Source organism: Lissotriton helveticus, chromosome 4_1, assembly GCF_964261635.1.
Source record: "Lissotriton helveticus chromosome 4_1, aLisHel1.1, whole genome shotgun sequence".
Taxonomy (NCBI): Eukaryota; Metazoa; Chordata; class Amphibia; order Caudata; family Salamandridae; genus Lissotriton; species Lissotriton helveticus.
The window spans coordinates 101,410,769-101,434,310 of NC_136063.1; the positions used below are offsets into that span (position 1 = coordinate 101,410,769).

General features: G+C 48.5%; 1 protein-coding gene across 5 annotated transcripts in view; it reads right to left on the reverse strand.

Moving 5' to 3' along the window:
• MROH1 (maestro heat like repeat family member 1) overlaps positions 1-23,542 on the reverse strand; it is a 2,054,050-nt gene that overhangs the window by 1,356,683 nt on the left and 673,825 nt on the right. For all 5 annotated transcript variants that reach the window (XM_078686516.1, XM_078686513.1, XM_078686514.1 and 2 more), the window contains 2 exons: positions 9,210-9,332; positions 8,493-8,603 (listed from right to left, as the gene is read on the reverse strand). In XM_078686516.1, coding sequence (XP_078542642.1) covers positions 8,493-8,603; positions 9,210-9,332 — 234 coding nt within the window. The remainder of the gene's footprint in view (positions 1-8,492; positions 8,604-9,209; positions 9,333-23,542) is intronic.

The following is a 23,542-nucleotide window of genomic DNA, read 5'->3' on the forward strand; positions in this document are numbered from 1 at the left end:
CATCTAAAAAGTCTGATGACTGGATTTGTGAAGAAAGATTAGGGAGAATAACATTCCCTGTAAACCATAATAAAGGCAGGGTACAACTTTATGGAGCAAATTTCAGCTTGACTGTGCCAGATAAGGCACACAGTGAAACCGACATCTGTTGGATATGACTTCAGCACTTTAAACAAAGCCTTTGACACTTAAATCATCAAGATGCCCACAAAGAGGGCCTTTTTCGTCTCCTTTATGATAATCAGATAAGTCTGAGAAGAACTGATGCAGACATACTCCATGACCTCAGCTGCCATGGTTGTAGAGAAAGCCTTTTGGTGCAAAGGTAAATTTATTATGACAAGCCCCAAAAGGTCCAACACCGGAGCTGCTGACTGGCTGTAAAACTGCTGAACCTCACACAAGCAAGGGTCACACTGGAATCACGGGAATGGGGTGACATTGGGTACCAATAGGAAAATGGGATGGGGGTTGCATCATAATGGACAAAAGATGTGGCCATGATACGTCCTCACATAACATTTTCCTCCTATATATAAAGACAAAAAATTAGCAAATGCAAATCTGAATAGTAACCAGGGATGGGGAGTGGGAAGAAAAAAATTAACACCACCAATCGCAAGATGCATAAAACACTAGTCAAAAGCCTCAGTCATTGTATTTTTTCGGTTTATTAATGGTTCTTCCAAATCTGCCAGTGACACCATGATTGCTGATCAAACTCTCAGTGTCAGAAAGTGAGATGTTCACATTTCTGTGAACAGGCATGTGACTAGTAGAGGATTCCGCTGAGGATGCCATTTCATTAACAGTACTACCTCTACTATCAACATTTCCAGTATCACAGTGTGACTCGAGACAAATTATCAACATAGTCAAAATCCAGCCACAAATCACTGTTGCTTCGGACATTACTATGCAAATCAGAGTCCCCTGGTTTTCTAACAGATGCACATTTGGCTAGCCTACTTCTGAGCCAGACTTTTCCATCCCCTAGTTTAGCCAAATTGTGACACAATTTGCTAATTCTTAAACGACAAAATAATCTACTCTAACCTTTTCTATACTTTTTTTTACAAGTAAACATTGATCATATCACCACATTGTATGGTAAGTATTTCACACCATGTTTTTTTTCATACCCCTTTTTGTAACATTCTTGCGTTAAGTTGACTTATTCCCTCACAGATTCCGGAGACCACTCAACTTGTTTAGACACAGGTATCCAAATAAGGTTTTTACTTAAGGCCAGTCTACCTCTCATTAAAACAAAAGGACTTTCACCCGTGACTAAACTAGGGGTGATTCTGTTCAGCCAGAAAATCTTGAAGACCTCTTCTTCCCAGTTCATGTTGCTATTTCTGGACAACTGAAAACAACATTTAAGCACTTTGTTAAAGCGCTCAACAAGACCATTTCCCTCAGGGTGATAAAGTGATGTTGTATTGTGTGTGATACAATTCCTGCCAAGAAATTACTTGAAAGAGGTGGATGTGAACTGTGTGCCATTATCAGTCAAAAATACATTTGGGTAAATCTTTTCTCATGAACAATTCATCCAAGAAGGAGATTATACTGGTACAATCTGCACAATTATAATCTCCGGCCATTTTGAAAAATGGTCCACAAGAAATTAAATGGGGCTCAAGGGTACTTCATAGGTTTTTAAGATTTTGTCAAAATCATTGCAAATTACACATTCTCTGACTAATGAATTTATCAGTCTAGACCTGGCCACCAATATTTACTCTTGACCCTTCGTTTTGCTTTCGAAATCCCAGGGTGTCATTTGTGGCAAAGTCTAAGTACACGTTTCCTTAAGCTAGTGGGAGGAATTACTTTACCAGATCTAAATAGTAAGCCATTCTCAACATACAATTTATTTCTTACTTACCAAAATATTCTTTCATACATATTGAGATATCTTTTGATTGGCCATTCCTTGCCAATGAATTCACAAACTTGGTATCCTTGTGCATGTGATTTTTCCACTCAAAGTGCGATACCTTCTAACCAATCACTAAATAGTAAAGACACTTTGTCATCCTCATCCTGAAACTGAACATTGCCTTCCTCAAGAATTAAAGTGTAACATCCTGTTGTTGTGTTTATACTGTTCCTATGTACCTGGTTCCTCGAGAATTAAAGTGTAACATCCTGTTGTTGTGTTTATACTGTTCCTATGTACCTGGTTCCTCGCTGCTCAGCCAGTGTGAGTGTTCTGTGTGGAATGTTGGCTTCAGGGACATGTTTGGAATGCTTGGTGGCCTGGTTTGAGTGTTGACAGTTGAAGATTGGCCGAGTAGCAGGGAGGCTGCTCATGGGGGCTGCTCTACATGATCTTCACAGTCTGTAACTACAACTTAATAAATCTGCATGAAACTACACCTCGGCCATGGACTTCATTACTACACATTTATGGTAATGGCTTGGAGACTAACCCAATGCTTACAAGTGGATTTCATTGTAACTGGCTCTTAAAAGATACAAAAATTAAGAAACATACAGTAACTACAGATGCTTACAGCACAAAGCAGATTTACAAGAGGAAGACGTTCACAAATAAGCAGACATCGCAGAGTACATATCCAGGAGGAAATGGTTCAAAAGAGATTTGACAGCGCAAAATATTTTTGCAAGTGAAAGATGTTTACAAAAGAGGAGTCCGTATAAAGTACAATTTTTGGATGTAGTTTTTACAGTTGAAACTCATGGCAGAAGAAATCAAGAAGTTCTTAAAACAAAAGTTCACAGGAAGCAAGAGATACTGGAGCAGAACGCCTTGCAGCCCCACCAGTGGCTTCCACATCAGAACAGTGCCAGGTTAGGGGTGCTGTGCTCACCAACATCTTCAGTATCTCCAGTGACAACTTGTGTGATCCTAAGCACATTCACAATTCTGAAGTCAGGTACACTCATCTATGGCTGCAGAGTTCAGTAGTGTGACACTGCTCAACTTGTAACAAGCTGGACAACTCAGACATCCAACCTTTTCCACCAACCACCTTAGCGTGCGCTTACTATGGGTAAGATCTGCACACCGTGTCATGTTTTTTTGTTTTCCTACATTTCTTTTTTGGAAGGTATCAACACATACTTTGGTCTGGTTTTGCGACGTGAAAGGTATGTACCTATGTCACTGCAACATAGAATGGGGTGACACTCATATGAAAATTTGCCTTGAAACCAGCAAAGCGGGTCATCTAAAGAGATAATTTTGGTCTCTTATTTGTTTTCTCTCTAGAATAAAGGCAGTTAAACCACTGTGGTGCGGTTTCAAAACGGAGGCATGAGTCATTTTTAGAGCGCGCACACTTACCTTCACCATGGAGTCACGTGGAGACACTTCAACTAAGCATTTGTTGCTATACAGCTCTGCGAGCTACTGTGGGATGCTTTGCTGTACGAAGGTGCCATGAGCCATCCAGCGCAGTGTGACATACGTTCCACCATCTTGGTATTGTGAGAACCTTCAAGCAAGTCTGCAGCTGTGCTAACATTGCAGTACTCTCATGACAGTTGTCCAGTATGTTCGGTTGTCTACCACTAATATTACGTCTGGTGTGTTAGTTTGAAGTTTCATTCTTGATGCAGGTGTTTTCGTGTGAGTAGCGCAAACTCACAACATTAAACCATAACGGGAAGGTAGAGGCACTATTGTCATGCTTACAACTCGGAACTTGGAGGTAAATTGAAATAGCACTATCCGACTCCATGTGTAGGAAATTCATTGTGCCATGAGGATATATCTAGTCCTGCAGCATCACCATTCATGATCGCTATGCTTTACATAGTCTGTGGTGTATTTAGGGTGAGGAGTCGCTCACCGAAGTTATGCACTGTTCTTCCAAGATAGAAGGGACCATAATGTGAAATTTCTCACACGTTGTAAAGTGACTATTTTGGCAAAGTCTTTACACTATACTGTGTGTGCTTCTAGGTGCCTTGGTGCTACAATCTTTTGACTTTTTCCTTTGCGAGTGCACAGTGATACATGCTATGTGTACATCTTTTTAAGTGGACACCTTGCAGTTCTGGTTTGATATTTCCAGAGGGTTGGAGATTATGGGTATGTGGCACGGCTTAGTCAGCAGTGTCTCAAGTTACTTACAGTGGTGGCTGTTTTTTCCACATTGAATTTGCTTCATTTACAATGTTTAAACTATGTTGTTTGGTTGGCATTCTACATTACACCTTATACTGTTTTACGTGAATTTTACATCTTTCACTGGGGTTTCTTCTGTGGGTGTGAATTGCCCATTTCTTGTGTTTTACTTTTCCCCTTACCTGAGGGATAACCAAGTCGGTAACACTCACCAATTTTTAGGTTAGTTGCTGCAAGCCCTTATATGAGGGATATATGTATTGTGCGTAAGTCACCATGTGACAAACGTATACATTCATAGGGTGCGTAAGTCACTTTCTGCTGCACTTTTGTGTCACCCTGTGCCGCACATATACACTCATTTGTTCAACAGTCTCTAAGTCACCTTGTGAGGCCCATTTGCTCGTAGTTATTTCACAGTGTATGAGTTTATTTTTCACGTGTCTTCATGTAATGGTATCTCACTTTGTGTGAGCTTAACATTCTTGAATCATTTCTATTTGTTTCCAATATTAAAGGGGGAGAATGAGAGATATTTTGTGTGTATATCTATTCATTCTTCTTTCCACCTTTGTTTAGTCTTCGTTCCCTCTCGTGATGTGGTGCTTACCTTGCATCCCTGGGCTCTGGAGTATTTTCTTATTTTGTGAATTATTGTGCATAGTTGTTTAATTTGGTATCATTTATTTAATTTTTTATTTAAGGGGAGATGATATGTAATATCCTGTTGTATTTATACTGTTTCTATGTACCTGGTTCCTAGGTTCTCAGCCAGTGTGAGTGTTCTGTAAGGAATGTTAATGTGATGGACATGTTTGGAATGCTTGGGTATCTGGTGTGAGTGTTGTCAGTTGAAGATGGGCTGAGCACCAGGGAGGCTGATCCTGGTGGGGCTGCTCTAGATGATCTTCAGAGCCTGTAACTACAATTTAATAAATCTACGTGAAACTACACCTCTGCCACGGACTTCATTACTACATAAAGGCAATCTGCTAAGGAGGTCAGCAACAAGTTTCTTAACTCCGGGCCAGTACGCCACATCATACATGTAGTCCTGTAATTTCTCAGACATTTTACTGATTCGTGGTGAGGCATTTTCTGAACCAGATGTGGACAGAATTTTTGTGAGGGGCTTATAATCTGATCGCAGGAGTACTCTGAATCCCCATATGTATTTGCAAAAATGGTTCAATGCCCATGCTAGTGTTTCACGCTCTATCACTAAGTATTTTTCCTCACTTGAGCTAAAAGAACGTGATGCGAAATAAACCACCCACTCATTGTTCTTTATGTCCCGATGTGAAAAAACTACCCCAAATCTTTATTGCTGGCATTTGTAGTTACAATGATTTGTGCTGTGAGGTCAAAACCTTTGAGAAAAGGTGCATTGCTAATCTCCTTTTTAATACTCCCAAAAGATTGCCGACACAATTTGGCCCACTCAAATTTTACCTTGTTCTTGAGAACTGGTAAATGTAATAAGTCTTTTCTGAGAAATTATGAATACATAGTACGGAACAGTATTCAGTTAATCCCAGAAAGGCCCAGACGTCATTCTTACAAGTGAGACTGGGTGGTGTTACTATGGCATCCACTAGGCATTGGTTGGGCTTGGCGCCGTCCTTGCTTATACTGTGACCCAGATACAAGACCTTGCTTTGTGCAAATTTGCACTTGTTGTGTTCGATGGTCAAACCCTTTTTTTTCTTATATCTCAAGAACTTGCTTCAACTGTGTGTAATGTTCCATCTTATTGCTACCCATAATCAGAATGCTGTCTTGGAAGAACTTCACACCAACTATCCCCTCAAACATATTAGTCATTATTCTCTGGAAGAGGGCAGTGGCGGAGCCTAATCCAAAAGGTACTCTGGTGAAATGGTAACAACCAAACAGTGTTAAAAGTTGTGTTTCTTTTGCAATCAGCATGCAACGGCACTTGGTGGTATGCTGACTTTAAATCGATTGTGAAAAACCAACTCATGCCTGTGGTGACTAAAAACATCTTATTTATGCGTGGTAGGGGATATTGTGTGTTTATTGAGGTCTCTTAGGTCAATGCATTATCCGACCTTGCCACTGGGACATGTAACAACTACTAATAGGGAAAACCCATTCAGCAGATTCTACCTGTTCTATGATTCCATCAGATACCAATCTTTGTAGTTCACAATGTACATAATCTCTGATGGAAATTGTCAAATGCCGGACTTTGTGGATACAAGGCTTTGCATCGTCTTTCATTTCAATTTTGTGTTCAAAATTATTTAATAGACCAAATCTAACCAGAAAAAAACTTCTGGGAATTCCTAAATCAACCCAGAGTTGTTCCTGTCTATTTAATTAATTGAAAGAACAGGATCAACACAATTGGGAATAAGGATGATGCCCAGTTTACCTTGATCACTCCAACCTAGGACGGAGGGTCCTTTCCTTGCCACAGACATTGTACAATTTGCTGACTTACCTTTAAGTTTGAATTCTCAACCCTGAATTTCTGGATCCTATAAAATCTATGGTGTCACCAGTATAACTTTTAGCAATGACATGTGATCTGTCATGATGGGTTCCAAGTTTCTGGATGAAGTTCTGTTTCCAGATTTCTTCACTAACAATAGTAAAAGGTGACCCTGAATCAGCAACGACATTCAGTAGCACACCGCCCATATTCACATCACACCCAGGCTTCCTAACATTTACAAAATTGACAACAATAATCGTCGTAATCGCTGAAAACTCAGTTTACATTAGAGGAATCAGAATGCTTTGAAGCCTCTGACTTCGCTTCAATGTCCCCTTGAACATGCTGCACTATTTTACCACGCTTAGTACTTTTCTTTCTACACACTTTTGCGAAATGCCCCACTATGCCACAAAGTGTACATTTCTGATGTTTCACAGGACACTTTTTGTAGTGAGCCAAATGCGCACTAGAGCCACGCCGATCGCATTTTCTGGAATTTTGGTAATCGCTAGTAGATTTTCCACTGTTCCTTCTAGCCTCACCTACCTGCTTCCCATGAAATACCTCATTGGTAATCGTGCATTTGTCATCTGCCTTTTTGTAATTGCCTGAATAAGATTTGCTGATGAGTTTAATTTTATTTGATTCATCCAGTACTGCCTGACTAGTCGAACTACTTCTTTCAAAGGGGATTCACCATTTACCCACAGCTTATCTTGTATGTTAGGGTTGCTAGTATGCATAATAATCTTATCACGGACGAATTGCTCTTGTAAATTCTCATTACTAAGGGATCCACGTCTGATGGCGCAAACCGATACCGGAAAAAAAAGTGACGTGATACGTGGATGTTGTATTGTGGCCCCAATGACTCTCCTGTCTCAAGACAGAGCTGACGCAGAGCAGTGCAGCAACATCTACCGGCCCAAGACGGAATTGCTGAGAAACAAATCTGATCCAGTATGGCGCCGGGGGTATTCCCAATATGAGGAATTTGCGGTTAGAAGTCGCCATCACGAGGGGAAGCACCCGCATAAGGACAAAACTGTTTGCAATTTCTCCCGGCGCACATATAACCATCCAAAGGAAATTTTACCACCCACATTGAACATCCTTGTCAACTGAAAAGATGAAACGGTTCTGCATAAGAACCTGCCATTGTCAGCGAAGAATGTGTTGAACATAAATTATTATTATAACCTTTTGATAACTGGCTTGATAGGGCAGGTGTCTTCAGCACCAATTGTTACCAGCTTTCTAAAATATACATTGCATGGGCAAGGGGTCCACTTGGAGGATTACTTCTCTTACCTCAAGCTATTGGATCTTTGGTGTAATGTATGAGGAGAAGCTGTTTCATAAGTGAAAAGTACACTCAATCATCGCACAGTTTGTCACTCTATTCTTTGGCCTCCTATATGCATTGTATATGATAGCAATCCTAGTTTTTAGTGAATTTCTTGCATTTAGAAAGAAAATTTGCCTGGGCTTAATTTGCTAGCTAAATAGTATTTGTGGATGCAATCTGTGCACGCAATATTTGCACATGCCTGTGTGTACATGTTTAACACACTGTCAAAACTATTGGCTATCGCGGTTTGTTTTAAATTGATAACACCGTAAATACAAGATGTTTTAATGATCTTTAGCAAGATGAAAGTTTGAGTCTGCCCTGCTGGCATTCAAACCTTTGCTAGAAACATACCAGAATAGGGAGTGACCGGTTTGTGAACCTATCACCTTTGACTTTGAATATTTCCAGACAAAGCTTGTAAGCACTACCTTCTAAATTAAATCGTTCATCATGCAGACCACCACTACAGGCTGATTGATCAACTGAACAATCGGTGAGCCAGAATAACTCAACAAGGTTGCCTGATCAGATTCAAATGAGATTGCAGAAATTATTGACGTTGCACTTACATTACTCATTCGGTCGATTGTGGTGCTAATGAGGTACAGGGTGTTGATGCTGATGCGCCTTACACTCTCCCCCGTCACATCATCAGAATCAGAGTTTTGTCTCTTGACTTGCTGTTGTAGGAAAAAATGTAAAAAAGAGTTAAATCGATTCTCACATCATTCCTTTATCAAGCAAAAACAATCACACCTGGCTTCAGTAGAACATACTGTCTGAAGTATACAGGGAGAGGTGGCTGTCACTTTTAGAAATATTACACTATTATGTTACAGAATCCACTGAGGTAACCATTGCGATGAGAAAAACAATAGTCCGGGCATATAGTCTATAAAAGACCAAATGCATATGAAGTGTCAGCAGTAGGTGCAAAAATGACCTCAAGAGAGGACACCCTTGATTTTTTTACAATACCACGTTTACATTTATTTGTCTGAAGATGGTAACTGAAAAGAACAATTCTGTTGGGATCAAAACATATCAAACCATACAGGCAATCAAAAACAAAAATGAAACAATCATATAGGACATATGATAACAATAATACAGAGTAAAGTGATCTCAATTTAGGTATGAAAAGAATCAAAATACTCAAGGGCTGACAACTAGAAAGTCAATAAACTAGCAGTTTGTGAAGTGTGAGCAACTGATTATATCATCCGACGCCGCAGTAACCACAGAACGTCTTGAAAGACATATTCCTAATATTGCTTGGGACCTACCATGGCTTCTGAAGACAAAGCGCAGAGACGGACAACATACTCCACCATTATCTCACCGCCTGCCTCCTCCAAGTACCCGTGATGAGCCATAGCACTGATCACTTGAACCATTGCCCGCTTCACCTGCACAGAATCACAAACCGCAATATAAAGAACATAAATAAGAATATACTTCCCAGAGAACATTATTCAATACCTAAAAGCATTTTAAAACCTGTAACCCTGGAATTACTTACACCACAGCAGAACTATGAAACGACTTTAAAGCAAAGAGAAGCATGCTCCTCAATCAAATTTGAACTGCTGTCATAGGTGATGCACAAACATTAGGGGGCACTATTCGTGAAACTTAAAAACTGGCATGTGTCTCAGTTTTTGTAGACTGGTTCTGTAGGAAGCTGGCTCTGTACATACTATACCAAAGTAAGGTATAGTGTGCACAGAGTCCAGGGAGTCCCCAGAGGTATAGCAGAGTCTGAATTAGGCAAGTACTAACAGCTCTCTTTGTGGTAGTGAGGGCGAGCAGCTAGGCTGATCCAGAGAGTGTATTAAGCATTTATTGTAGTAACTCATTCAAGGCTGATGGCAAACACTCAGACAGAATCCACACCAATTAGGCAAGTATGAAAAGGGTTGTTACATCTGGGGGTCTCTAGTTGGCAATGGTATTCACCTTTGTCCGAATAGGGACCCTTACTTCTAAGACAGGATAAGGGGATTACACTCCTTAATAACCCCCACTCACACCCTTGGTAGCGTGGCACGAGCAGACAGGCTTATCTCAGAGGCAGTGTGTTAAGCATTTGTGAATATACACAGTAATACAGTGAAAACACTACAGATGGACAACACAGGTTTCATAAAAATAAGTATTCTTTATATAGACTTAAACACAAGACCACAAATTACAAAAATCCGCAATACTACACTTAAGATTACTTAAAAGATGATTCAAGTTGCTTAGTTCAAGTTGCTGGTAAATGCGACAAAGTTCTCAACCAAGTACATGGATGCGTAACGCAAAGTAAACAAAAGGCTCGCAAAGGGGGAGATGCGTTGGTTCCGTGATCCGGTGGAACGGTTGCGTCCTACCTCAATGCTTGCGCAGAGTAGGGGACTCGTCGTGAGCCTTACTGGAGCGGAGGTGATGCGTAGATTCTCGGCCCATTGCGGTGCGCAAGATGGCGCCTTGATGCGATGCGATGATCCGGATGCGATGCGATGATCCGGTTGCGATGCGATGATCCGGTTGCGATGCGAGAAGATGGCGCCCTTGATGCGGCAATGCGATGACGATGACGCCCTGGCAGCCTTGTGACAACTCTGTACTTTGGAGTAGCGACAGGCCCTGCGACCCGCTTCTCCGGTGATGCAATGGCGACTCTCTCTATGGCGTCACGCTTCTCGGGTGATGCGACAGCAGGGACACATGCTTCCAGGGAGATGCGACGAAGGCTCGCTTCCCCGGCGCTGCGGTGGCGACACGCTTCTTCTCGATGCGTCGCAATTCCAGCTCCCAGCGGCACGCAAGTGACTGGAGTTAGAAGTCCCATCAAGGAAATTCAGGAGGGAGCTGAAGTCTTTTGTCCCTGAGACTTCAGCAGGAGGCAAGCACAGTTCAAGCCCTTGGAGAATATTCTGTAGATTAAAGTCCTTACAAAGTTCCTTCTCCTTTCCCTTGGCAATGAAGCAACCACTGCAGGCCAACCCAGCAAACAGTACACTGGCAGAGGGGCAGTAGAACTCCGGCAGCTTCCTTGGTTCTTCTCCTTGGCAGAAAGGTTTCTTGTCCAGAAGTGATCTAATTTCTTGGGATCAGGGTTTTAATACTTATACCCCAAAATCCTTTGTTCTCTCAAGGCAGAGAGGCCTCTGCCTAGTCCAAACCAGTTCCTGAGCACTTTGTATACATGGCTCTTCTTCCTTTCACTATGCAGGGCAGAGACATCAGCCGCCCTACAGGAGGTGGAGCCAGCACAGGGGTACAGGATACAGCTCTGGAGCACTCTGTTGACATGATTCCTTCTCTCCTTTCACAGTGCAGGGCAGAGACATCAGAGAAGCCATAGGGGGTGGAGCTAGCATTGTAGAGGGAAGGCCCAGCCCTATTTAGGTCCCAGGTGCAACTCCTCCCTGCCATCTAGATGCAGATCTCTCTAGTAACCACCAGGCTGCCCCAGCCTGTCTCCTGGAATCCCCCAGCCCTGTCTCTCACAAACCCAGACAAGGAATACACAACCCAGCAGAGGTAGGCATGGATAGTTAGACAAGAAAATACCTACTTTCTAAAAGTCGTATTTTCAAACACAGAATATTAAAACCAACTTTTCATAATTTTATTATTCTGAGTTCAGGCATACTACATTTGAATTTCTACCATGTTCCCTGAGTCAGTTAGGAGTCTAAGAACGTAATAATCTTACTGCCCATTCTGGCCTATGAGAACAGGTAGCCTTCAATAGTGAAAAACGAAACTGGCTGTAATTCACTATTATTCACTATTAGAACATGCTACACACATCGGAGCATGTCCCACCTTATACTTACAATGCACCCTGCCCTTGGGCCTACCATAGGGGTGTCTAATATGAAGCAAAGGGAAGGTTTAGGGACTGGCAAGTGGGTGCACTTGGCCAAGGCAACATGGCAGTGCTAGACTGCACACAGGCCTTGCAATGGCAGGCCTGAGACACACTTTACAAGCTGCTTCTGTGGATGGCACAATCAGTGCTGTAAGCCCACCAGCAGCATTTGATTTACAAGCCCTGGGCACACATGGTGCACTGTACTAGGGGCTGACAGATAAATCAAATAACGCAATTGTGGAATAACCAATTAGTACATTAATTTGACATAGTGAGCACTTGCACTGTGGTACTGATTAGCAGTGGCACAGTGCCCAAGGCATAAATCCAGCAAAACATATCAAAAAGAGGAGGCAATCCGTCAAAAATGGAAGGGAGACTCACGCCAATGACGCCAGGTCTAACAAGGGTATACTTAACTTTTATTTTAGAACCAAGCAGAACTCGGCACAGGTGAGAAAATATATACTTTCAAATACAAGACTGTTCAAGGAAATACAGTTGTAGTCGATATTGCAATTGTTACAGGTTTGTATATGCTTTAAAGGCAATTCAAATAACAGTAATTATTTTCAGGTTACTTTTGGGTTACTATTGGCTTACTTTGAATACTGGGGGCGGTATGCCTAAATAACACACCTTAAGGATCTTACGCACTGGGACATCTGGGTGCAGAGTAAAGGGACCCAATTTTAGCCAATGGGGCCTTCCGTTAGGAACTGCTGACGAGCAGGCCACTCTGATGTGGGAGCAAAGCTCCTAGGGGTGAAGGTCAGCTCTTCAGGGGCCAATGACCAGCACAGGAGATGCACTTCCAGCAGCACTGGGGCGGATGGGGGCAGTGTGCAAAGCAGACATCGAGGACTCTGTGCTTTCAAAAGGAGACTGTTGGTTTCGCAAAGATGCTGCAGGCTCAGGCAGGGAAGCTTTTTGAAGGTGACCTACGGCTGGAAAGGAGAGAGCTGAAAATGGTTGATTTGGCCACCCAAGGCAGTAGGGCGTCAGCCGCAGGGATGTCTTCTGGGATCTGGTTTTCTTGACGGCTCCGGTCGGGGGGATCCTTCAGGTTGACGCTGCAGGCGTCATCTTGAGGGAGGTTGGGGATCACCAGATCGCAGGTCAGGATCACTAGGGAGACCTCCTTGGGGTGTTGGGCTACTTGTACTCTGGCTGTGGGTGCAGATCACAAGAATTCCGATTTTTGTGTCTTTGTTTGGGCAAATCTGGTGCTCACGTGAGACAGAGTCTGTTGAAAGGTGGCAGGACAGGTTTCTGGGGGTTGCTGGTTGCTAGACTCGCTGGGATTCTTGCTGTAGGCAGGTCGTAGGTGAGACAGGCAGGTAGGGCTGGAGCCAAAGCAGTAGGTGTCCGCTTTTTCCTAGGTTAGCACAGCTCTAAGGTCTTTTTTTCTTTCTTCCTTGAATGTGAGGAGGCAAGGTTCATGGTCCCCGCTAAATACTGAATTTAGGGGTGTTATAGGGGTGTGCAGGTTGGGACCAATGGGTCCCTTCCTTGGGGTGGGTTCACCCCCTATTAAGTCACCCTCCAGTGGGAGGAGGTATGTTCTGTAGTAGGGGTATCTCTGTTATAGTCATAATCTAGTGAATAGTCCCGCCCATGTGCGTGGACCCCGGAGCAATAACAAATAATCTCTTAAGTCGTCAAAAAAATGCAGACCTGCACAGACACTTAAGAGAGAATTTAAAGACAGATAATGCAGCCTATATCCACAGGCTACACTGTCCGGTACTTCAACTAGAAATTCCACCAAAAACCCACAACAGCACAGCCTGTCCAGTTTTCTCCACAGAGAAAAACTTTCCTTTACCAGTAAAAGCCTCTGGAATGATAGAGAGGAAGGAGTGGACAGACAAGCCCCATGTGGCTCAGAACAGGATACGGTGCCTTTAAGAGAACTTTCCAGAACTCTCACAGTATCCCACAATGCACAGCAGGTCCCTTTTACTTTCAGTTCTTTTTGAAGGCGTAACACGCCAGACCTGTAGCATTCCTTACAGGAATATCTTTCTCCACCGGGGAGGAGGGCGGGCGCTTATGACTATAACAGAGATACCCCTTCTACAGAACTGGAGTTACAGGACAGAAACTACTCCTACTGTAGTAGGGGATCTCTGTGTATAGTCATAATCTAGTGAATAGAATGGCAAGCCCATCCCCACACCAAAGCGGCGGTGGAGAGAAGAGAAATAACACCACTACTGTGCGAACAGATTTCACAGCGAAGCCTGCCCAACCTGAGCGTCTGCCCTGGCATCAGTGTCCAGACAGTAATGCTTAGCAAAGGTATGGACCGACTTCCAAGTGGCCGCCTTGCAGATTTCTGCAATTGGAACATTACGTAGCAAAGCAGTCGTGGCAGCTTTGCCCCTGGTGGAATGAGCCTTAGGTTTACCCCCTAAGGTCTTATTAGCCTTCTGGTAACACAATTGTATACAGGACACAATCCACCTCGAGATGGACTGTTTTGAGGTAGTAAGACCGGTCCTGACTGATCCATAATTGATAAACAATTGGTCTGACCTACGAATGTCTTTGGTTTTATCCAGATAAAATTTCAACACCCTCCTAACATCCAGGGAATGCAGACCGTTCCGCTGGAGAGGAAGGATTCTGAAAAAAAGTAGGTAACGTTATGGTCTGGTTAACATGGAAATCAGAAATAACCTTCGGAACAAATTTAGGGTGAGTACGCATAAGAACCTTAGCAGCATGAAATACAGTATAAGGTTCTTGGCAACACAACGCCTGAATTTCACTCACCCTGCGGGCGATGTAATGGCCACGAGGGACGCCGCCTTCCAGGACAGGTGCTGCAACGAAGCCTTATGAATAGGTTCAAAAGGCTCCATCAACCTGGACAGCACCACATTCAATTCCCATGAAGGCGAAGGAAGCCGGACAGGAGGGAAGACTTTCTTCAAGCCTTCCAAAAAATCCTTAATCACAGGAATCTGAAAGAAGGAAGTCTGGAAGGGCATTTCCTGTAGGCAGTCAGCGCAGCGAGATGAACCTTAATGGAATGGAAATTAAGGCCAACTGCGCCAAATGTAGAAGATACGGAAGGATTACATCTTCCTTACATGTCGTTGGATCATAGTTCTTGGACTTGCACCAGATGCAAAATCTCTTCCACTTGTAAGCAGAGGAAGTCCTAGTGGAAGGTCGCTTAGCCTCCTTCAGTATGTCCATACAATCTTCTGGTAGATTCAAATGGCCATATTGCACTATCTCAGGAGCCATGCCGCCAAACTCAAAGACGAGAGGGTGGGGTGCACCATCTGCCCCCCGAACTTCGTGAGAAGGTCCGGCCGGCACGGCAGCCGTATGTGAGGAAGGAGAGACCGTATAAGCAGGTCCATGAACCACCACTGCCTGGGCCATTCCGGGGCAATCAGGATCATCCGCGCCCTGGACTGGGCTAGCTTGATGAGCACCGCCGGAATCAGGGGTATGGGTGGAAAAGCGTACAGAAAGCTGTTCGACCAGTTGATCCATAGCGCATTCCCCAGTGTCCCCTGCTGGTAGTACCTGGAGGCGAAGTCTCTGCATTTGCTGTTTTCGGCGGTGGCGAACAGATCTGGAGTCCCCCACCTTGCGAAGACTTCTCCTAGAACTTCATCGTTTATGACCCATTTGTGGTTTTCCTGAATCAGTCTGCTCAGTGCATCCGCACTGAACATTCTGCACACCTGGCAGATGAGTCGCCGTTATCGTCAGTCCTCTGGCTAGAAGCCAGCGCCAGATCGCCAGCGCCTCCTGCGACAGAGTGCGTGATCTCGAGCACCCCTGCTTGTTGAGGTAATACATCGTGGTCGTATTGTCCGTCTGTACAAGCAGAGAGTTGGTCTGGAAGGACGGATGAAAGGCCTTCAGTGCCAAGTGAACAGCTCTGAGTTCCAGGAAATTGATGTGATACGTGGACTCCGTCGGAGACCACGTTCCTTGTATCTGTAAGTCTCCGGAGTGCACCCCCCAGCCGTGGAGAGACGCATCCGTCACGATAGTCTGAGTGGGAATGTCCTTGTGGAAGGGAACCCCTCTGAGGAGATTCTCCGCTGAACACCACCACTTCAGAGACTGAAGAGCATGCAGAGACAGTCGTATCTTGTCATCCCAAGACCTTTTCCTCTGATACTCCAAGCACTCCTGCAATGGTCTCATGTGCAGCCGTGCGTGTGGCGTGAGGAAGATACAAGAGGCCATCGACCCCAGTAGAGAAAACACCGTCCTCACTGTTGTAGATGGAGCGGTCATAAGAGCCTGAGCCTTCCGAAGGAGTGGTAATCGTCTCTCCTCCGAAGGAGACACGCTTGCTGACAGCGTATTGATGGAGGCTCCCAAGTACTGTATGCACTGGACCGGAGTTGGGACAGACTTGGACATGTTGATGTGCAACCCCAGCTTGTTCAAGAGAACGCACGCCTTCTGGAAGTGCGCTTGAGCTTCCGAGAAGGAGGAGGCCTTGATCAACCAATCGTCCAGGTACGGGTAGACAAACACCTTGTTCTTCCTCAGGTGTGCAGCTACCACTGCCATGCACTTCGAGAATGTTCTGGGCGCAGACTTCAGCCCGAATGGCAGTACTGTGTACTGATAATGATTGGCGCCGACTTGGAATCGCAGGAACTTCCTATGTTTGTGTGCAATGGGCACATGGAAGTAAGCATCCTGTAGGTCTCTAGCACATAGCCAGTCTCCCTGTTGCAGCTGAGGATAAATCTGATGCAACGACAGCATGCGAAATTTCTCTCTGCGAATCCACTTGTTTGCTTGTCGCAAATCCAGAATGGGTCTGAACTCGTTCTTGTCCTTCTTGCGAACCAGAAAGAACCGTGTGTACAGACCTCTTCCCCTTTGAGACAGAGGTACGTCTTCTATCGCCCTTTTCCTTAACAGGGTGTCGGCCTCCGCCAGGAGCTCGCGCAGCTGAAACTGCGAGCTGACCGGTGGAATTGCTGGAGGCGGGCTGGTGAACCGAAGACTGTATCCATTGCAAACAATATTCAGCACCCACTTGTCCAGAGTAATTTTTCTCCACTCTGCCAGAAAAAATTGAATGCTTCCCCCCACCGGAGTGGGTAAAGGATGCAGGGGAAGTAACCGCTCAGGGCCGAGACCCAGCCGGGCCTTTGTTCGCCGCTGCGGACTGCTGGCCGCCTCTGCCCTTCTGGAAGGGCCTCCGGAACTGCTGCTGCTGTCCCGAAACCTGCCCACGCCCTCTGCCCCGAACCGTCTCTGGAACGGGCGGTAGGTCTTCTTCTCCTTGGGCTTTTCCAACCTGACAGCCGCCAGGGTCTCTGCCTCCGCTTTCATCGTCCGCATGCTTACCAAACAGGGTTTCCCGCGAGAAAGGCAGGTTGGCCACCCGTTGTTGAGCCTCAGGCTTGAGAGACGTAAGGCGAAGCCAAGCGTGGCGCCGTTGGTTGATACCATGGCAGTACCCCTGCGCCGCCAGAAGAGACCCATCAGCAGCCGCGCTGATGAGTTGGTTTGACACCAACATCCCCTCATTCAGGATCTCCTGAAAGTCCTCTTTCTTCTCGCGAGGAAGGAGCTCAGCGAATTGCTGGAGGGACTCCCATAGGGCTCGATCGTATCACCCTAGCAGAGCTGCAGCACTTGCAGCCTTCATTGCAGTTGACGCCGTCCCACAGACCTTCCTGCCCGCCAAGTCTATCCAGCGGCTCTCCTTATCAGGAGGTACTGTAGACGACGGGGTGGTGGCATGCTGCTTCCTAGCCGCCGTCACTATGACTGAGTCCGGCGTCGGATCCATCCTGAGAAAAGCCGGGTCAGAATCCGGAGCCCGGTATTTCTGGAGGAGCCTGGAGGGGGCCGCCTTCGTCACCGCCGGAGTGAGAAACAACTCATTGGCGGGTTCTACCAATCCTGGTGCTAGAGGCAGCAACGGTCAAGACAGGCGCTTTTTATGTAAAGTCTCGAAAATCACGGACGTCGTGGGCGTGGGCACCGTCACTGTGATGCCCAACTTAGCCGCACCCCTCAACAGAACATCTTGGAATGAGACGATGTCGTCAACGGGCGACACCCTCGTCCCAGGGGATTCCGACAAAGTCGGCGAGTACTCCCTGGTCCCAGAAGAGTTCGTGTGGGACCTCGATCTGCGCCTTCTGTGGTGTCGTCTTGATCTTATTGAAGACCGGTGACGACTCCGTGATCTCTCCCTCCGGCCGGAGCGAGAGCGCGATCTCCTCGGCTTCGGACGCTCCACAGGTCTCAGAGGAGCAGGCGACTGCGGCCTGGTCGGGTGCCTCGGCTGAGGAGTCCCCATAGGCGGCGTCTGGTACCGTGGCAGTGAAACCGACCTCGGCGGAACTGCAGGCGGTCCAGAAGGAGGAAGCAGAGGATGAGAATGAGGAGGAGGCGGTGGTGGAAGCGGAGGGGGAGTCCGCGGCGGAGGTTCCTTGGGCAAGGGAGGAGGAGGGGGAGGCGACCTCGGCTTAGGAGGTGTATATACCTCAGAGTACACCGAGCCCGGTGACCCCTTCTTCTTCTTCGGCGGAGGCGAAGGAGAGACAGTCTCCCCTATCGGCACACATCACCGGCGTGCCCCCGTGGACCCAGAATGACTTCTGGCGCCAGAACTCGACTCGACGGCGACCGTCGTTCTCCCGACGGCGAACGCCTCCTTCTTGACGGTGAACGACTCCTTCTCGACGGCGAACGTCTTCTCCTCGACGGCGAACGCCTTCTCGACGGCGAACGCCTTCTCGACGGCGAACGCCTTCTCGACAGCCAACGTTCCCTGGACGACAAGAGTCTCCTCGACGCGGAACGCCTCCGAGACCTCGACGTCCTACTCGACGTCAAGGATCCCCTCGAGGCCGACCTCCTCTTCTTCGCCGATGGCGAACGGCGGTGTCGCCTCGACAGCGAGCGCCGATGCCGGGCCGCCTCTCGACGCAGATGACTCGACGGCGCCGCCGATGTTGAAGAAATAGTCCGAGGCAATCTCGACGGCGGCCTAGTCGAACAAGTTACTTACCTTCGGTAACGATATATCTGTAAGAAACAGTAGTTAGTATTAGATTCCTTACCTTAGAATATCCCCAGGCGTCAGTCTGGATCCGGAAACTTTTGCGTAGCAGTACCCCTGCGCGTCGGTAGGCGTCGTCTGCAGGCGTCCCCTGCGGCTCCGCGTCGTCGGCGTCGTGCGCCGTGATGACGTCGCTGGAGTATATAGACGCCGCCTCCGCGCGCTGACGTCAGTTCTTTGCACACAGCTTTTCCGCGCCAGAACACGCAGAGCCATGTGAGAACCAACACTGGTGCCATTTGAAACTAGGGCCCTGAAAGGGATGTCCCTAACCCTAGGTATCAGTTCGCAGAACGGGGAGGATGGGCGGGGCGGTAAGGAATCTAATACTAACTACTGTTTCTTACAGATATATCGTTACCGAAGGTAAGTAACTTGTTCATCTGAAAGAAACAGGTTAGTATTAGATTCCTTACCTTAGAATAGATACCCCAGCAATACCAACCCCGGTGGTGGGTCTGCGAACCAATACAACCTACACCAGAAAGTCCTGGAGGACCGAACGGCCAAAGAAGCCATCCCTCCGGACTTGACTGTCCAGGCAGTAGTGCCTCGCAAAGGTGTGCAGCGAGGCCCACGTGGCCGCCTGGCAAATGTCCTGCAAAGGGACTCCCCGGCCCAGGGCAGTAGTAGCCGCCGTGGCCCGAGTGGAATGGGCCCTCAGCCCAACAGGAGGCTCCTTCCGAGCCAAAGAGTAGCATGCTTTGATGCACAGGACGACCCACCGAGAGATGGTCCGTTTCTGTACCGCCCTTCCCTTCTTCTCACCCACGTAGCCAACAAACAGTTGGTCATCCACCCGGAACTGGCGTGTGCGATCCATATAGAATGAAAGCGCACGTTTTGGGTCCAGACGATGGAGCCGCTCTTCATCCTTTGAAGGATGCGGAGGCGGGAAGAAGGAGGGCAAGGTGATGGACTGCCCAATGTGAAAAGCAGAGACTACCTTGGGCAGGAAAGAAGGTCTGGTCCGAAGAACCACCTTATCAGGATGAACAGACAAGAAAGGAGGTTGAACAGAAAGAGCCTGGAGCTCACTCACTCTCCTGGCAGAGGTGATGGCTACCAGGAAGGCCGTCTTTAAGGTGAGAAGACGGAGAGGACAGGAATGAAGGGGCTCAAAGGGAGCGCACATCAGGAAAGTCAAAACCAGGTTCAAGTCCCACTGAGGCATCACGAACGGAGCTGGAGGATACATGTGCGTGATGCCCTTTAAGAATCTTAACACAATAGGGGACTTGAACAAAGATGGCTGATCAGGTAGCCTCAAGAAGGCGGAAAGGGCAGAAAGATAGCCCTTGATAGTGCCCAGAGCAGAGCCCTGCTGGGCAAGGGAAAGGAGGAAGAGGAGAACCTCAGATAGAGGGGCAGAAAGGGGATCCACAGCCTTCGCTGTGCACCATGCCACAAATCTGTTCCACCGGCAGGCGTATACCGACTTTGTGGAGGGACGCCTGGCTGCCAGAATGACATCACAGACTTCAGGAGGCAAGTCAAATGGCCTCAACTGTCGCCGCTCAATCTCCACGCATGGAGGTGGAGACTGGACAGGTTCGGGTGGAGGACCGTCCCCTGCTGCTGCGACAGAAGGTCCTCCTGAAGGGGCAGGCGGATCGAGGGACCGACTGTCATGCTGAGTAGCTCGGGATACCAGTACCTTCGAGCCCAGTCCGGAGCCACAAGGATAACTTGGGCCCGGTCGCGCCTGATCTTCTTCAGCACTCTGGGCAGAAGTGGTATAGGCGGAAAGGCGTACAACAGACCGCAACTCCACTCGCGCCGAAAGGCGTCGCCGAGCGAGTGCCGTCTTGGAAACTCCAACGCGCAGAACTGATGACACTGCGCGTTCTCTTCTGTGGCGAATAGATCTAATCAAGGCTCTCCCCATTGCTGAAAGAGGCCTCTCGCCACATCCGAGTTCAGACGCCATTCGTGATCCACCGAGCACCGACGGCTGAGTTCGTCCGCCCTGGCGTTCAGAGAACCTGCCAGGTGTTGAACCGTCAGAGTCACGCCCTGACGTTCCAGCCATTGCCAGAGGCGCAGAGCCTCTTGGCAAAGGGTCCACGACCCCACACCGCCCTGTTTGTTGCAGTACCACATGGCGGTGGTGTTGTCCGTGAACACCTGCACTACACTCCCGTTGACAAAGGGGAGGAATGCCTTCAGTGCCAGGCGAATCGCCCGCAGCTCCAACATGTTGATATGGAGCCGGGACTCCGCCGGAGACCAGAGGCCTCTGATCTCCGCCTCTCCCAAGTGGCCACCCCAGCCTTGGAGGGACGCGTCCGTCACAACCACGTGCTCCGGCTGGGGAAGGGAGAGGGATCTGCCCCTGACCCAATCGCGGTCTGTAAGCCACCACTGCAACTGTCTCGCAGTGCCCTCCGAGATCAGGACATGGTCGGATAGGTTGCCCTGATGCTGGGCCCACTGAAACTTCAGGTCCCACTGCAGAGCCCGCATCCGCCATCTGGCGTGATGCACCAGAAGGATGCAGGAGGCCATCAGCCCCAGAAGCCGCAGCGTCAACCTGACCGAAACCCGGGATAACGGCTGAAAGATGGGAATCAGAGCCTGAATATCCCGGACCCGCCGTTCCGGGGGATAAACCCGAAACTGCGCCGAGTCGAGAACCGCTCCGATGAAAAGGAGCTTTTGAGAGGGACACAGGTGTGATTTCGGCACATTGATGGAAAACCCCAACTCGTGCAGGAGGTCTGCCGTCATCTGAAGGTGGTGGACGACTGTCTGGGGCGAGCCCGCCTTCAACAGCCAGTCGTCGAGGTAGGGGAAGACTGAAACCCCTAACCGGCGCAGATGAGCTGCGACCACCGCCATCACTTTCGTGAACACCCGTGGGGCGCTGGTAAGGCCGAATGGGAGCACGATAAACTGAAAATGCTCGTGGCCAACCGTGAACCGCAGGTAACGCCGGTGGGCCGGCAGGACGGGGATGTGAAAGTACGCATCCTGCAAGTCCAACGCTACCATCCAGTCTTGTGGGTCTAGAGCAGCCAAGACCTGAGCCAAAGTCAACATCTTGAACTTCTCCTTCCGGAGGAAGCCGTTGACGTTCCGTAGATCCAAGATAGGACGCAGGCCTCCCTTGTCCTTCTTGGGTACCAGAAAGTAGTGGGAGTAGCAACCACACCCTACTTCTGGCCCAGGAACGCGCTCGATGGCCCCCTTGGCCAAGAGGGCCGTAACTTCCTCCTGCAGAAGTGTCAAGTGGTCCCCCGACACACGGTGGTTCTGCGGTGGCATGGCTGGAGGAGTGGACTCGAAGGGGAGGGCATAGCCCCTTCGGACAAGCTGCAGCACCCACCTGTCCGATGTTATCGCGCGCCAGCGGGAGTGGTGATGGCGAACCCTGCCACCCACTGGCGTCACGTGAGCCCGAAAGCTCGGACTAGGAAGGCTTGGACGCCGCAGCGGAGGGAGGCGTGGACTGACCACGACGCTGGCCTCTACCGCCACCACGGCGGAAACCACGGGCGCCACCGCGCTGGGGAGCGCTCTGCGCCGCGTGGCTGGCAGCACGTGTGGGACCTCCTCTCCCTTGGCCACGAAAGGGCCGAAACGAACCCGTCTGCTGGCGCTGGGTCTGGGTCGAGAGACCCAAGGACTTGGCCGTGACCCTGGAGTCCTTGAAGCGCTCCAGCGCGTGGTCCGCTTTGTCACCAAATAGGCGACTGCCATCAAATGGCATGTCCATAAGCGTATTTTGGACGTCTGGTGAGAAGTTGGCAGATCTCAGCCAGGCATGGCGACGAATCGCCACCGTAGTGGACATGGCCCGTCCCAGGGAGTCCGTGGTGTCCAGACCACAACGGATCGAGTACCGCGCCGCATCCCGGCCTTCAACAAAGGCCCGGGTGAGCTTGTCCCGCACTTCCTGGGGGCATTGCGGCAAACACTCCTCGACCGTATCCCACAGGGAGTGGGTGTAGCGGCCCAAGAGGCACGCGGTGTTACAAGACCGCAGTCCAGCACTCAAAGAGGAAAACACTTTCTTTCCGAATTGGTCGTACCTCTTTGATTCCCGGTCGGGCGGAGCCGACGGAAATGCGGACTGCGAAGTGGAGGCCTGGATCACCAGACTCTCCGGGGAGGGATGGGTGGACAGGAAGGCAGGGTCGTCCGCGCAGGGACGGTGACGCCTGGCAACGTTCCGGTCAACCGGCGCACCAGAGGCGGGCCTGGACCAGGTGCCCAGAAGGACATCCGTCAGGGCCTCATTAAACGGCAGCAGAGGCTCCTGGGGGCATGACTGCGGTTTAAAAACTTCCGTCAGGATATTCGGTTTGACCTTCGCGACGGGGAGCTCAAGGTGTAAGGCCTTGGCAGCCCTCATCAGGACCACCGAATAGGCAGCACCCGCCTCGGACGCCACAGGGGACGGAGAGACAAACCCAGGGTTGGGCGACTCGTCCAGGCCACTGGCATCACCCAGATCACCTACCCAGTCCACATCGTACTGGCAGGCACGGGATAGAGGGTCCTCAGACCCCTCCCAACCCTCACCATACTCCTCCTCGTCATACCCATATTCTGGGTCGACGATATAGACATCGGGGTCAACAGGCCCCATCGGCGTCGGGTCCGGCGTCGGCCGACGCCGGTCCGGCTCCGAGTCCGGAGTCGGGGAGGAAAGGGGGGTGGCGCCG